The 14,183-nt window shown below is 44.9% G+C and overlaps 1 protein-coding gene across 1 annotated transcript in view; it reads left to right on the forward strand.

Moving 5' to 3' along the window:
• FNTB (farnesyltransferase, CAAX box, beta) overlaps positions 1-13,816 on the forward strand; it is a 164,923-nt gene extending 151,107 nt beyond the window's left edge. Inside the window, exons 11-14 of the mRNA XM_004391372.3 lie at positions 3,501-3,633; positions 9,906-10,017; positions 11,641-11,755; positions 13,260-13,816. Of these exons, the coding sequence (XP_004391429.2) occupies positions 3,501-3,633; positions 9,906-10,017; positions 11,641-11,755; positions 13,260-13,391 (492 nt within the window). The 3' untranslated portion in view covers positions 13,392-13,816. The remainder of the gene's footprint in view (positions 1-3,500; positions 3,634-9,905; positions 10,018-11,640; positions 11,756-13,259) is intronic.
• Positions 13,817-14,183: the final 367 nt, after the last annotated feature.

Raw genomic sequence — 14,183 nt, forward strand, 5'->3', positions numbered from 1 at the left:
TGTTATCTGATGTTACTGATTTTCTAACCGGAGGACTCCCTTTAGTATTTCTTGTATTTTTGTTTGGTTTTTGCAGATTCCCTAAACTTCTGTTTATCTGGAAATGCCCTAAGTTCATCATCATGTTTGAGAGACAGTGTTGCTGGGTGTATAATTCTTGGCTGGCAGTTTTTTTTCCTTCAAGGCTTTATATATGTCATCCCATTGCCTTCTTGCCTGCGTGGTTTCCACTGAGCAGTCCGAGCTTATTCTTATTGACTCTCCTTTGTAGATGACTTTTCGTTTCTCCATAGCCACTCTTAAAATTCTGTCTTTACCTTTGGTTTTGGCAAGTTTGATTATGTCTTGGTGGCTTTCTTTTGGGATCTACCTTATGTGGGGTTCGATGAGCATCTTGGATAGATATCTTGTCATCTTTCACGATATCAGGGAAGGTTTCTGCCAATAATTCTCTCTGTATTTTCTTTTATCCGCCCTGTTCTGGTACTCCAGTCACTCATAGGTTATTCCTTTTGATAGAGTCACACATAATTCTTAGGGTTTCTTCATTTTTTTTTAATCCTTTTATCAGATTTTTCTGCAAATAAGTTGCTGTCAAGTGCTTTATGTTCAGTCTCACTAATTCTGACTTCCATTGCCTCAGTTCTGCTCCTGTGACTTTCTATTGATTGTCTAATTCTGAAATGTTATTGTTAATCTTCTAGATTTCTGATTGCTGTCTCTCTATAGATTCTTGCAGCCTGTTAAATTTGTCATTATGCTCTTCTGTTTTTAATTTCCTGTATTGCGTCTTCTGCGTTTTGCTTAATTTCCTTCCTAATTTCTTGAAGAGTTCTGTATATTAATCTTTTGTATTCTGCCTCGAGTAATTTCAAGACATTTTCCTCCTCTGGAAAATTTCTAGATTCTTTACTTTGGGAGCTTGCTGAAGCCATCATGGACTGCCTCTTTATGTGATTTGATATTGACTGTCGCCTCCGAGCCATCAATAAGTTATTATATTTATTTTATGTTTGCTTACTGTGTCCTACGTTCTTGTTTTGTTTTGATATGCCCAAATAGGCTTCTCTTGTGAGCTAGTTTGATCACTGGCACCTTTGAAGCTCTAATGTCCTGTCCCAGGTGGTTAGATCTGTTACTAGGTATGTGAGCTCAGGAGTCTGCCTGCTCCTCCTGTATGGATTCAGCTCATGTGCCGGGGTAGATAGCCACCAAGTGTGTGGTGTAGTAGGCTCTCACTTACAGTCCTAGACAGGCATGGGTGATGGTGTAGGCACAGGCATCTGGCTTCAACAGGGTGACACACTCTGAGCAAGGCAGGTGTCTCACGGCCACCCCGTGTGTCCAGGAGTAAGGTATATTCCTGTTCCCTAGAGCGCATAGGTGGGTGGGTTTTGCAGCCAGACTATGAGCACCCAATGCTGTTGGCTGTAAGGACTGGGGGGCACCTTTTATTCATGGGCCCTTATCACAGGTGGCTAGGTGGCATGAGTGGAGCCACCAGTCCTCAGGCCCCTGATGTGGGTAGGTGAAGACCTGTTTAATGGGCAGAGCAGTGTCAAATGTCAAGAACCTACCACTTCACAGCTGAAACAGTTTAAATTAGACTTCAGGTATCTACCCTGTTGTACTGCAGTAATGAGGGCCTACGCTGTTGAAATGGGCCCACACAAGTCTGTGCAGGGGAGAAGGCACTCAAAGTCCGTGGATCCCTTATGCCTGTGCCTAGGCAAAGGAGCTGTGCCTACCCTGGGTTCCTGGCTTTGGGAAGCTGGCAGTTTATTTTTTTACCCTGTTTGTTAATTTGTTCACTCTCCATGGCAGGGAGAATGGCTCTGGGTGTGTGACAGATCCTACTTCCAGCCCAGAGGACTTGGTGTTGCTGAAGCCAGTCTGGGACCCAGTGCAGAGCAGGGAGCAGGGAGGTAAATGGGAGAGAAGTTTTTCCCCAAGGAATGTGTTTTTGCTCAGCGTGGTAGGCAGTAAACAAGTACTTATCTTTCGTCGATCGAGGGCTGCTTCTCACTGGTTCTGGGTCACCATGTAGACTCCCTGGCCCTGGGTCTCTCTCTCCCAGTGCGGAAAATGCTCCTTCCGAGCACCGTTGCTTGCTGCCTCACCGCTCACCCATGAGCTGATCAAGCCTGAAGGGCTCAGGCTCTCGCTGGGTCAGGTCTGGCAACTCCTCGCTGCTTCCGAACTGTCTCTCCCTCCCCCAGCCACTCAGTCTGGTTCCTCAACTCTGCCTTTGATGTTCAGGGCCCCTAGATTGCCATATATAATCGATTACTTGTTTTTTCGGGTCTTTGTTGTAAGATGGGCCACCAGAAGCGTCTGACTACTTCGCCATCTTGGCCCTGCCTCCCATGTCTTTCTTTTAAGAATTTGGGATTGTGTCTATGGTGGGTTTTGCTTGGAGCAGGGATATAATCTAAACTGTACAACTGTTAATTTAAGGGAGGGTTGGACCTCCCTTGCATAAAGGTCTCTAGTGGCTACTTTGAACAACTCGATCCAGAAAGCATCTAAGTATAGGGGAAATACCCCATTCTGTACCCTTTCAGTTCAGGAAGGCAGTTCTCTCTGTCAGTGGGTAGTGGTTGGAACTGCCTAGAGGACACAGAAGGGAAATGGAAACACCATTATCTGCCTAGCCAGTTGGTTCTGCTCATTCCTACAGGCCAAACCCGTGACTATCTTGGTCTTAGTAGTATAGTGTGTTTAGAAAACGTGGAGATAAGCAGAGAATAGTGCTATCATGTGTGACCACTGGGTGACATCAATAGCCAAAGATTTTCTCATATCAGCCAACCAGCTTCCTCTGGAGAAGCCGAGCAGCTAGGTGGGGCAGAGCCATCATTTGGTTATGAGGACTGATGGCTTGTGTACGCAGGTCTGCTACGGGCTTGGGAAGAGACCTTGGGTGCCAGTTAAAAATACAGCAACAATTTGAGATCATCTGATGAGACGTAGCACAAGACTCCATTTCTCTCCTGTTAATAAAATTCCCTGAGCAGACAAAGTGATCAGTGGTGGTTTGCCTTTAAATTTCCTAGTTAAGCCTTGTTGCTTATGAAGAGACTTTCGCAGGTCTCCTTACAAGCTAACTTGGCCTCTTTATTCTCTGGTTACCAGCACTGATCTGGAACCTGGGAAAAGGGTAGGTAGTTGTCTATTAGGTACTGACCCTGTCCTGGGCAGGGACGAGAGTGCAGTCATTCTGTAACTGCCAGGAAGATCTGAAGAGAGCTGGAATAGGAAAGCCGAGTCAAGATCAGTGTGGTTGCCTCAAAAGTGTCAGCTTAAATGTTGCATGCTATCTTTTGTGACAGTGAGAGAAAGGAAGGTAAGAAAGCTGAAGTACCAAAACTTGAGTGCCAACAAGCCAGGAGATGGGAAGCCCCCATACCGCCCACAGATTGGCCTCTGGAGATCTCATCTTGCTGGATTTGTGTCTCATTCAGCCCAAAACCACTCTCCTATCTGTGTCTCATTCTCAGCAATGGGTGACGAGCCGGCAGATGCGATTTGAAGGTGGATTTCAAGGCCGTTGCAACAAGCTGGTGGATGGCTGCTACTCCTTCTGGCAGGCTGGGCTTCTACCCCTGCTCCATCGAGCACTGCACGCCCAAGGTGAGTCCAGGGGCCTGTCAGCCAGGGTTAGATTTCTTCCCAGGGTGGTGATGTTGTTGTTAGGTGCCGTCGATTCCGACTCATAGCGACCCTATAGGACAGAGTAGAACTGCCCCATAGGGTTTCCAAGGAGCAGCTGGTGGATTCAGACTGCCAACCTTTTTGGTTAGCAGCCAAACTCTTTAACCACTATGCTACCAGGGCTCCAAATCAGGAAGCCAGAGTGATTTTTTTAAAGTTTGAAACAGGTCTGTCTACCCTGAATTATAAATGCCCTGCCTGGAACCTCCTACCTTAGGGCATACATACGCAGAGAAGGATTTTGTCCCCCTGGTGTAAGGGTCATTGCTGCTTCAAACTGGCTGTGGCAGTCAGAAATTGTTTTTAGCTGGTCATGAGGACCCCATGCACAACAGAACTAAATGCTGCCCAGTCCTGTGCCATGATTGCTTGTGAATGGGACCATTGTGATCCATCAGGTTTTCATTGACTGATTTTCAGAAGTAGATTTCCAGGCCTTTCTTCCTAGTCCATCTTAGTCTACCCGTTCATTACCATAGCAATACGCAAGCCTCCATTGACAGATGGGTGGTTGCTGTGCTTGAGGTGCATTGGCTGGGAATTGAACCCAAGTCTTCCACAGGGGAGGTGAGAATTCTCTCACTGAACCACCACTGCCCCAGTGGCAAGAATGACCTCTTTTTAAATGCTATGAGGCTGTTGCTGCTTCTGTGTTATCTGGAGGGGCCAGCTCACTCCTGTCCTGGGCACCAGGGTGCCTGCCACCTCTGCTGGGTGTGAGCCAGTTCCCAACCTAAATCTCCTTACTCCTCATGTCAGAACTGAAAACCCACCCTCTGCACATGGTCACACAGTGACAGGATAGGCGATTGCATCAAGGGGCAGGAAACCAGGATCCACCAAGAAAAGAAAGACTCAGCATATCTGGCTGGCTACATAGTTGTTGCCAGCAAAAACGTTTCATTTTAAAAAATGTTTCATTTTAAATTCACTGAACAATGTGAAGTGCAAGTTTGTTCTACCCTAGCTGTTGGAGTGGAGAAACTCATGTGCTTTTCTGTGGAGTCTCAGTTGGAGATGCAGAACCATCTCCAATATAGTAATATATAGCAAGCAAAAATTCTGGGAACACTCCCTTATTACCTCTTGAAATCTCAGGCTGCCTGCTAACTCCTGAATCATCTTTCTCATTTATTTTGTGTGAGAACAGGGTGTCTCTGAGTAAGCCAGTAGGAGAGGGGAATTCATGGCTGCCCCGCTGGTAGGGGACCTGTTCGTGGAGGGAGATCCTTGGCCCAGAGGGAAGCTTTTCATTGGATGTAGTAGTTGAGTAATTAATTGTTCGAATGTAGAAGATGAGACTCTTTTTTATGCCCCCCTCCCCTTTTCTTCTTGTTTGGCTTCTCTTTCTGCACCTGTTTCTTTGGTTTCTTAATTGCATTTGGGTTCTGGAGTTGTGACCACTTTTGTTGCTGAATTGAAATGAACAGAGACCCTTTCCTCTCTTCCTGTTCTCTGCTGCTGCATCTGTCCTGAGATTTCTTCAACCTAGTCATTCCAAGCCCAGGCTCTGGGGCACTGGGCTTAGTCTCAGGGTTCCCCCAACTCGGGAGCCTGCCCGGTTTCTGGCTTGACCACTAGTAGGGAGGTCAGCAATTCCCTGAAAGTACAGTGTTTCCAAAAATGGAAGTAACTTGGAGTTTTGGTGATCTTTTTATTTGGAACTGGTGAGGTTGAGCATCTGGTAAAACTGCCAGCCTTTTCTGTACCTGTCACTGGCAGGCAGAAGTGCTCGCAGGAAAATCTGGAGAGCGCTCTAACAGGAGAGCTGCCTGCCAGCGCCTGCAGGGGGCGCTGCTGTTGATGTTTTGCTTATTGCAGCACCAGCTCTGGAGGACTAGTCCCGTTCAAAGCTATCCTGTGGAAAAGGTTGCCTGTGACTCCTGGGCTTCTAGCTTTTTCCACTGCCTGGGAGAAGGCCCGTGTTGGGCCCGAAAGGACACTTACCTCCTTCTTGGAATTAGTAGACATGGAACAGACAGGGGTCTGGATCAAAGGGAAGTGTTTTGAGCAGTAGGCAAAATACTGACCTTGGGAGTCAAAAGGAGTTATAGGAAGACATTCACAATATATTGTGATCAAAGTTAGGTTTCAAAGCAGTATGTGTACAATCCCATTTTTAGTGAAGAGTTGATACCAAAATATTAATAGAAAGTATCTGCGTGTTGTTTATTTTCCTTCTTTTTTTGTTTTGTATCTTTGATTTTTATACAGCTAATATGTATTTCTTGGGTAAAGAAAAACAATAAAAGTTATTTTTTAAAAGAAGGGAAATTTTATAAATAAACACAAGTAGCAAGCTGAGGAAAATATTTGTGACATATGATGAGGGGCTAATTGCTTTAATTAAAAAAAAAAAATTCATACAAATCAATAAGAAAAGGATGAGCGGCCAGTGGAGAAACAGGCAGAGAAAGTGGACAGAGCCCATAAAAGGAAGTGCTACTATTATTATTACTGCTATCCTTAGTCCTGCTTCTGCTACAACTGCTGCGATTACTGGCCGCTGAGACTTACTGAGGACTCACCGTGTCCCAGAGACCGTACTGAGCATTTCACATGTATTCTCCTCTTTTGAGCCTCAGAACAACCCTATGAAATAAGTACGATTGCTGTCCCCATTTTATGGATGAGGACACAAAGTACAGAGGGGTTAAGTGACTAGCTTTGTAACACCTGGTCGCCACCTACAACGGTTAGTAGGTGCTTGTGCAGACTGGCTGGCCTCAGAGCCATGCTTGTAACCACTGCAGCTGGCCAGTAATCAAACAAAAAGATCTTCAACTCACTTGCAGTTACAGAAATGAAAGTTCGAACAGTAGGGCACTATTCATTTTTATTATCAGATTGGCAGAGATTAAAAACCTAATAGCAGCCTGTGCTGGGGAGTGTGTGGGAAACCAGGCACTTCTGCACCGCTAGTGGGGATGTAAATTGGTGCATCACTTTCTGGAGGGCAGTTTGGAGACTTCAGTTTAAATTATAAGGGCATGTACCCTTTAGAACCCAGTGACTGCACTGTTGGGAGTTTCTCTGCAGAGATATTAACAAAGGATGTATATTGAAGTGAAGTTTTAATAGCAAACAACCCAAATGCCCATCAAATGTTAACAGTTAAATAAATTATGATCTGTCCATACAATAGCAGATCTCTATGGGCTGATATGGAAAGCTCTCCAGGATACATCATTAAGTGTAAAAGGCCAGGCCTAAAGCAGTGTGGAGAACGGCTGTATGTATCCGTGTGCACCCAGGCTGCAGACACAAAACTTTCCCTGGAAGCATACACAGATCAGACTCCTTTGACAGTGGGGACCTTTGGGAGAGGAAGGAGCCTTACCTTTTATTTTATATCCTTCTGTACTTTGCTTTTTTTTTTTAACCATATGCATTATTACTTTTATTTTAGTAAATGAACAAATACATTTTTTAAGGTGATGATCGTATTGCTAACTAAAAAAAAAAAAAAAAAGATTGACACAGTGCAGCCATGAATCCAGGGCATCCCCTGACTTGGCAAGTGACTGTCAGTAGCTCGATGCCAATGACTGTCTTGCACATGTAGAAGACAGTATTTGAGAAGAATGAATTATTAATATTTCAAAAATACCAAAGGCAGACTAATCCGTGCAGCATTTCATTTTTGTGGAGCAATAAGAAGGCAGCAGGCCTGTGGGATTATGGTTCCTCTGATCGTTACTTCTTGTCTGTTCTGTGAGGCATACCTTCAGCCTGTATTTCTCCACCTATGAAATTGAGCTACACCTGTCAGCTATTGCTTGGAAAGACTTGATTTCTTGGATAAAAGGTACCTTTGAAATGCAATGTGACATTATTATACCCCATTGCTGTTGAGTTGATTCCGACTCATAGTGACCCTATAGGACAGAGTAGAACTGCCCCATAGGGTTTCCAAGGAGCAACTGGTGGATTTGAACTGCCAGCCTGTTGGTTAGCAGCTGAGCTCTTAACCACTGTGCCACCATGGCTCCAACATTATTTTGGGGATCTATAATTTAGGGGGTGGGGTGGAGCCCTGGTGGCGCAGAGGTTAAAGTGTTCTGCTGCTAACCGAAAAGTTGGCAGTTCGAACCAACTAGCTGCCCCACAGGAGAAAGATGTGACAGTTTTTCTTCCGTAAAGATTTACAGCCTTAGAAACCCTATGGGGCGGTTCTGCTCTGTCCTAGAGGGCGGCTATGAGTCAGAATCGACTTGATGGCAGTGGGTTTGGTTTGGGTTTGGGTGTGTGTAAGAGATTTAAAAGGTTGATTCTAGTGCACCGTTATCCCCTGTAATCATATCTCCCTTCATCTTACTGTGATTAGGAGTGCTGGTGTGCTAATTTGGGATCTCTGCAGGTTCCCTGTAGAGTTTTTGAACTTTCAAACTCCAGTCATGTAGGAGGTGACTGAAACACTCTGTAATCTTTTTAGTAATAGCATTTTCTTTTCAGATTCTCATTTTAGCCATAGGTTATCATTTATGTTATAACAGTAGCCTTTTGTTTGTTATAGTATGTAAATGAAAAGTATATGTGGTACAGTTGTTTAATGCAGTTATCCTAAAGTTTAATAAATTATGCTGTTTGAATAAGAGCTTCATTAAGAGATAATTCACATACCATACAAGTCATCTATTTAAAGTATACAATTTGGTGTTTTTTTGTATATTCACAGAATTTTGCATCCATCACCTCAGTCAATTTTAGAACATTTTCATCATCCCAAAAAGAAACCCCATATCCATTAAATATGCTTTTTAAAAGAAGTCACAAAGGAAAAATCAACAGTTTGATTGCAGCGTAAGTTTAAAATTGTATGCGTTAAACACAAAAATAACACAAACAGAAATAACCCAAACAAAAGATCAAAAAGCCAGGGGAAAATACATGCAGCATATGTCACAGATAAAGGGTAAATATAAAAAAGCCAGATTAATAAAATTGACTGATGGATCTCAGAAGACAATGGACAAATAGACGCATCTCAAAAGGAAATGCAACTAGTAAAGTGTGGGGAAAATTTCACCCTAATTAGTAATCAGAGACATGCAAATCAAAATAAATGATCAGGTACTATTTTCTTTTTAGCATTTCAATTACTGAGAACTTTTTTTTGGTGACTAATGCTGGAGGTAATGCAGTAACGTTTTAAACTTTCCCGGAGGCTATAGAAATTTTTAAAGCTATTTTTGAAAGTAGTTTGTCAGCATCTTCTAAAAGCTTTAAAAATGTTTATTCCCTTTAACTGAATAATTCCACTCCTGTGAATCTGTTTGAAGAAAATAATCCTAAGTGGAGAATATTCACAAAGATGTTCATTGTATCATTTCTTATAATTGCAAGGAACTGGAAACAACCTTGGAAGTAAGTAAAAGAAGATACAGTTAAGCCCCATCATAAATATAGAGAGAGAGAGTGAGCGAGCTGAGCCCTGGAGTCTCAGTGGTTATTAAGCGTTTGGCTGCTAACCAAAAGGTCGGCAGTTCAAATCCACCAGCTGCTCCTTGGAAACCAACAGTCATGAAGATGGCACAGGACTGGGTAACATTTCATCCTGTTATACATAAAGTCACTGTGAGTCAGAGCTGATTCTGTGGCAGCTGACAACAACATCATTGTACTGTATGATGCAGGAGAGCAGTTACTAGTAATGCTTCTTAGGAAAACTTTTTGAGCCAAGAGAAAAGTTGGAAAATTCCTTTTGAAGAGAGTCTAAATTCAGGCTTAGACAATTAGGAGAAGAAATAAGACTTTATTATTCCTGTTAAGTGTTCCCATAGCTAATTAGAGTCTGGTAGCAAGTTTCAGAGATTTGCTAGACAAAATGTCTTAAGAAGCTCAGAGTAAAGCGTCATGGACCAAGTTCAGGAGCAGTAACACAGGCCAGTCTGGAAAGCTAAGCTAAGCAGCTAGTTCCCTGCCTGCCAGAGATGTGGTTTGGGGTGGTCATCCAGGTTAGTGGGGTACACTTCAAGGAAGCCGCTTCGAACTGCTGCTCTTTGATTCATGTCACGGTTCAGGAGAAGGGATGTGTGATGTTATAGTCATGTCTTGAATAATTTTTAGGAATAGAGGGAACTTTGAATGGTTCCATCAGGTAATTAAATACAAGTAAGTCATTGGTACTTTGCTGGACTTGGATTTGCTTCCTTCCCCCCAGGCCGTCACCATCCTTTGCCTCCCCACAGGTGATCCTGCCCTCAGTATGAGCCACTGGATGTTTCATCAGCAGGCCCTGCAGGAGTATATTCTGATGTGCTGCCAGTGCCCCGCTGGGGGGCTTCTGGATAAACCGGGCAAGTGAGTGCCTTCTCTCTGGAGAAAGAGGGAGAGATGGGAGGGGAGAGAGGCATGTTTCCCCCGGTGTGTGCCAAAGCCTCTGAAGGAAAGGCCTAGGCACCCCTTTCCATCCTTGCAGGCCCTTCCAACTGCCTAATGTTCGTGTTGCATGGGAAGAAGCACCCCAATTGGGTGCACCCCTGTGAATGCCAAGGTCTTGGCATCTCCAGTTGCCCCCACTTTACCTACACCCCCTTCTCCAGACGTATAAACAGATTTCTGGGTTGTTAGCTTTTTTTTCTAAATTTTTATTCTTTTTCCCCATAAAAAAATTTATGCATACATTGTTATGTGACCCTAATTGCTCTCTCCGTACTGTGACAGCACACTGCTTCTTTCCACCGGATTCCCTGTGTCCATTCAACCAGCTCCTCACCCTCTCTGCCTTCCCATCTCACCTCCGGACAGTAGCTGCCCGTTTAGTCTCTTATATCTACTTGATCTAAGAGGCACACTCCTCACAAGTATCACTTTATGTCCCACAGTCCAGTCCAAACCCTGTCTGAAGAGTTGAACTCAGAAATTGTTTTAGTTCTGGGCTGATAGAGAATCCAGGGTGTTTTTTTTTTTGTTTTTTTGTTTTTTTAACCAAACTGATTTAAATAGGACAGGATATAGGATTTTTAAAGCCCCTGAGTGTTGTAAACAGAGATTGTAATCATGACAGCTATTACAGAGTTGATTAAATGACTAAATCTGAGATGCCTGTATGTGCCATAATTTAAAAAGAAAGGGAAAATCAGATAATCCCTGCCCCGCTCTGCTCCCCCACCTCGCACCCCCACATCCTCCCTGCTCTGGGCATCCAGGGGAAGATCCTGCTGAAGGTCAGTCCTCAGCAATTTATCAGGAAGAATTTGGCCCATTTCTAGACATTTTGGATTTTTTTTTTCTCTAGAGAAATATATTAATTTAGCACCAGCACTGGAGAGAGCTGTGCCTCCCAGCCCTTTCTAAAAGACAGCTGGAGAGACCAACTCTAAAATTACAATTCACATTTCTGGGCAGGGCTGAAGGATGGGTTAAAAAACACAACTGCTGGGAAGACCCGTCCCCTCTAGCCGTGGGGGGGGCATTGGTGGGGGTGTGAGCATTGTAGCCCCTGAATGTGTGTGGTCACCCCTGGAACTTGAGGCAGGGCTTCAAACCGGTTCATTCCAGTTGGAACCCCTGCTGAGAGTTTGCATTTCCACCCCAGATATACCAAATTAGAATCTACGTTTTTAACAAGATTCCTAGGTGATTCTTATGTATAATATATATATTTTTTAAAGAATATTTTATTGTGTTTTCAGTGAAAGTTTACACAGCAGATTAGGTTCCCATTTAACAATTACTACACAGATTGTTCAATGACATTGGTTATTATGTATAATAAATTTTGAGAACCACTGTTCTACTAGTGGTTCTCAGAATTGGTCCCTAACCAGCAGCATTAGCATCGCCTGGGAACTTGTTAGAAATGCTAGTTCTCACAATGGGCTGGAACCTGGACGAACCAGGTGGAAGCCTTGGTTTGATAACACTTGCTCCAGAGACTGGGGAGCAGAGGAGCTCCTGTTCAGAGCCAGCCTGTCCTTGCAGGTCACGTGACTTCTACCACACCTGCTACTGCTTGAGCGGTTTGTCCATAGCCCAGCACTTTGGCAGCGGAGCCATGCTGCATGATGTGGTCCTGGGGGTGCCCGAGAACGCTCTGGTAAGGTGGGATGGGGGGCTCAACACCCTTCCTTCACAGGGCCCAGGACAGGGGGCTTGCCAAGGAGGCAGCACAGGACCATTAGTGTGTGGAACTAGCTGGGTGTGTGTCCTGTGTGGACAGGCTAGTCAGCTCAAAGTCCTACCCTCCTCCCGCTTTGCAGCCCACTCATGAGGTTGAGGACTTTCTCCCCATTTTGTGACACTGTGGAGGACACGCCCCTCTAGGCCAACTCAGAGTTCCGGCCAGTGGTCTAATCTGTGAGAGAAGTTTTGTGCCTTTATTCTAGGGCCTCAAACCTAACCACCACTTACAAGGGTCCCCTCTCTGAGGAAGCCACAGAGAAGCATCAGGCAAGGTCTGCGAGAGGTCCTGATACCACAAGGCTTCCATTGTTTCCAGGGACACGCGCACCCTCTCCCGTACATAGATGTCCTCACCAATCCACAAGGCCCTAAAAGAGAGCCCTCAAGGTCCTGGGTCCCCAAGTCATTGGGACCTCAATGAATATGCATGACTTGGGCCTTAATGCATAGTTATTATCAATCTAATCAGTGAATATGCATGACTGCATTTAGACCCCCCCCTCCCTTCCTGAAGTTCGTTCGCCAGGTGTAGGCCTTGTGTAGCCCTTACTTGCCTGGCTATTTTGGAAAACAAATGCCTGTCTTGATTGCTTGGGTTATTTTCAGAAACCAGAGTCAAAGAGCCAAACCAAGTTCTTTGCCCTTATGTACACATTTTTTAAAAGTAAGTTTGGGATAATATTGTGCATACTATTGTTCTCAACATGTTATAAGCATATCCCCATATCATTAAATATTTGAAAGCATGCTTTTTTTTTGTAATTGAATTTTAGATGGTTTACAGAACAAACTAGCTTCTCATTAAACAGTACACATTGTTTTATGACATTGGTTACCAACCCCACGACATGTCAGCACTCCCCCTTCTCGACCTTGGGTTCCCTATTACCAGCTTTCCTGTCCCGTCCTCCCTTCTAGTCCTTGCCCCTGGGCTGGTGTGCCCCTTTAGTCTTGTTTTTTATGGGCCTGTCTAATCTTTGGCTGAAGGGTGAACCTCAGGAGTGACTTCATTACTGAGCTAAAAGGGTGTCTAGGGGCCTTACTCTCAGGGTTTCTCCAGTGTCTCTCAGGCCAGTAAGTCTGGTCTTTTTTGTGAGTTAGAATTTTGTTCTGCATTTTTCTCCAGCTCTGTCTGGGGCCCTCTATTGTGATCCCTGTCAGGGCAGTCAGGGGTGGTCTAAAAGCATGCTTTTTAATGGCTGTATAATATTACTTGGTATTTAATCATATAATATGTTTTTAGCAAATACCCTGTTGAACTGGTACAGGCTGTTGAACATTTGGGCCTGGTGTGATAAATCTTTGTGTATATTCCAATGGTTCTGTATAGTAAATTCTTAGAAGTATGCTATGTGTTCAAGGAGGTGAATACTTCAGGGACCACTGGGGTGATTAACTGGCATCTGTCCTTCTTGCAGCAGCCCACTCATCCTGTATACAACATTGGACCCGATAAGGTGATCCAGGCCACCATGCACTTTCTGCAAAAGCCAGTCCCCAGCTTCGGGGAGCAGGAGGACGAGGCAACAGCAGAGTCTGCCACCGACTAGAGGACATGGAGTTCCCTGGGTCTGTGTTCACCCACTGCCCCAGTCAGACCAAGGTCGATACGTTCCAATACATACTGCATTCTGTGCAACGCAAGCCTTAGCCACTCTGGAGCTGTGGCTCTCTTTTTTTCCTTTCTTGTCAAACAAAACGAAACCACTGGCCCTGGGTTTGGAGAACATTGTGACATGGTTTCTTAATTCTTTCCACACCTGTCAAACCAAAAATCTATCAGCTCATGTGACATGTAAACCCAGCTCTGGCCCGCCCAGGGTCTGGTTGGGGAACAGTGCATGCTGAGAGGAAGCAGCCCCTCCCGCCAGCTCTCCAGCCTGGACGGTCGTGTTGAAATGAATGATGTCTATGAGTCTTACAGCAGCCAGTCACCGCTGCAGTTCCCACCTGCACGCCACCATTAAATAACCTGGCCAGGTGCCCTCCCAAGGACTGAAAATACGAGTTCTCCAGGAAAAAACCCTGGTGGGGTTCCACTAGGAGATACCGAAGCCTCTCTGCATTTCTTCGTTACCTCTCACCTCCCACCCGGTCAGTTGGAGCCTGGGGAGAAAGAGCTGTGTGAGCTTGGAGTCTTTCCTCCTCAGTGCCGAGAACGGAGCCCTGGAGCCCTGCATCTCTCCAAGGCCACATGTGGTGCATCAGCCCCGGGTGTGGTGACTTAGACTTGGGAAACCAATTATGAGTGGAAAAGGAACCTCTACTTCAACTCTGTGGAGGAGGAAGCAGCCCCCTGTGTGCACCCCCCTCATGCGCCCTATCATGTGCCACGAAAACCC

This window comes from Trichechus manatus, unplaced genomic scaffold (assembly GCF_000243295.1).
Source record: "Trichechus manatus latirostris isolate Lorelei unplaced genomic scaffold, TriManLat1.0 scaffold00010, whole genome shotgun sequence".
NCBI classification, from domain to species: Eukaryota; Metazoa; Chordata; class Mammalia; order Sirenia; family Trichechidae; genus Trichechus; species Trichechus manatus.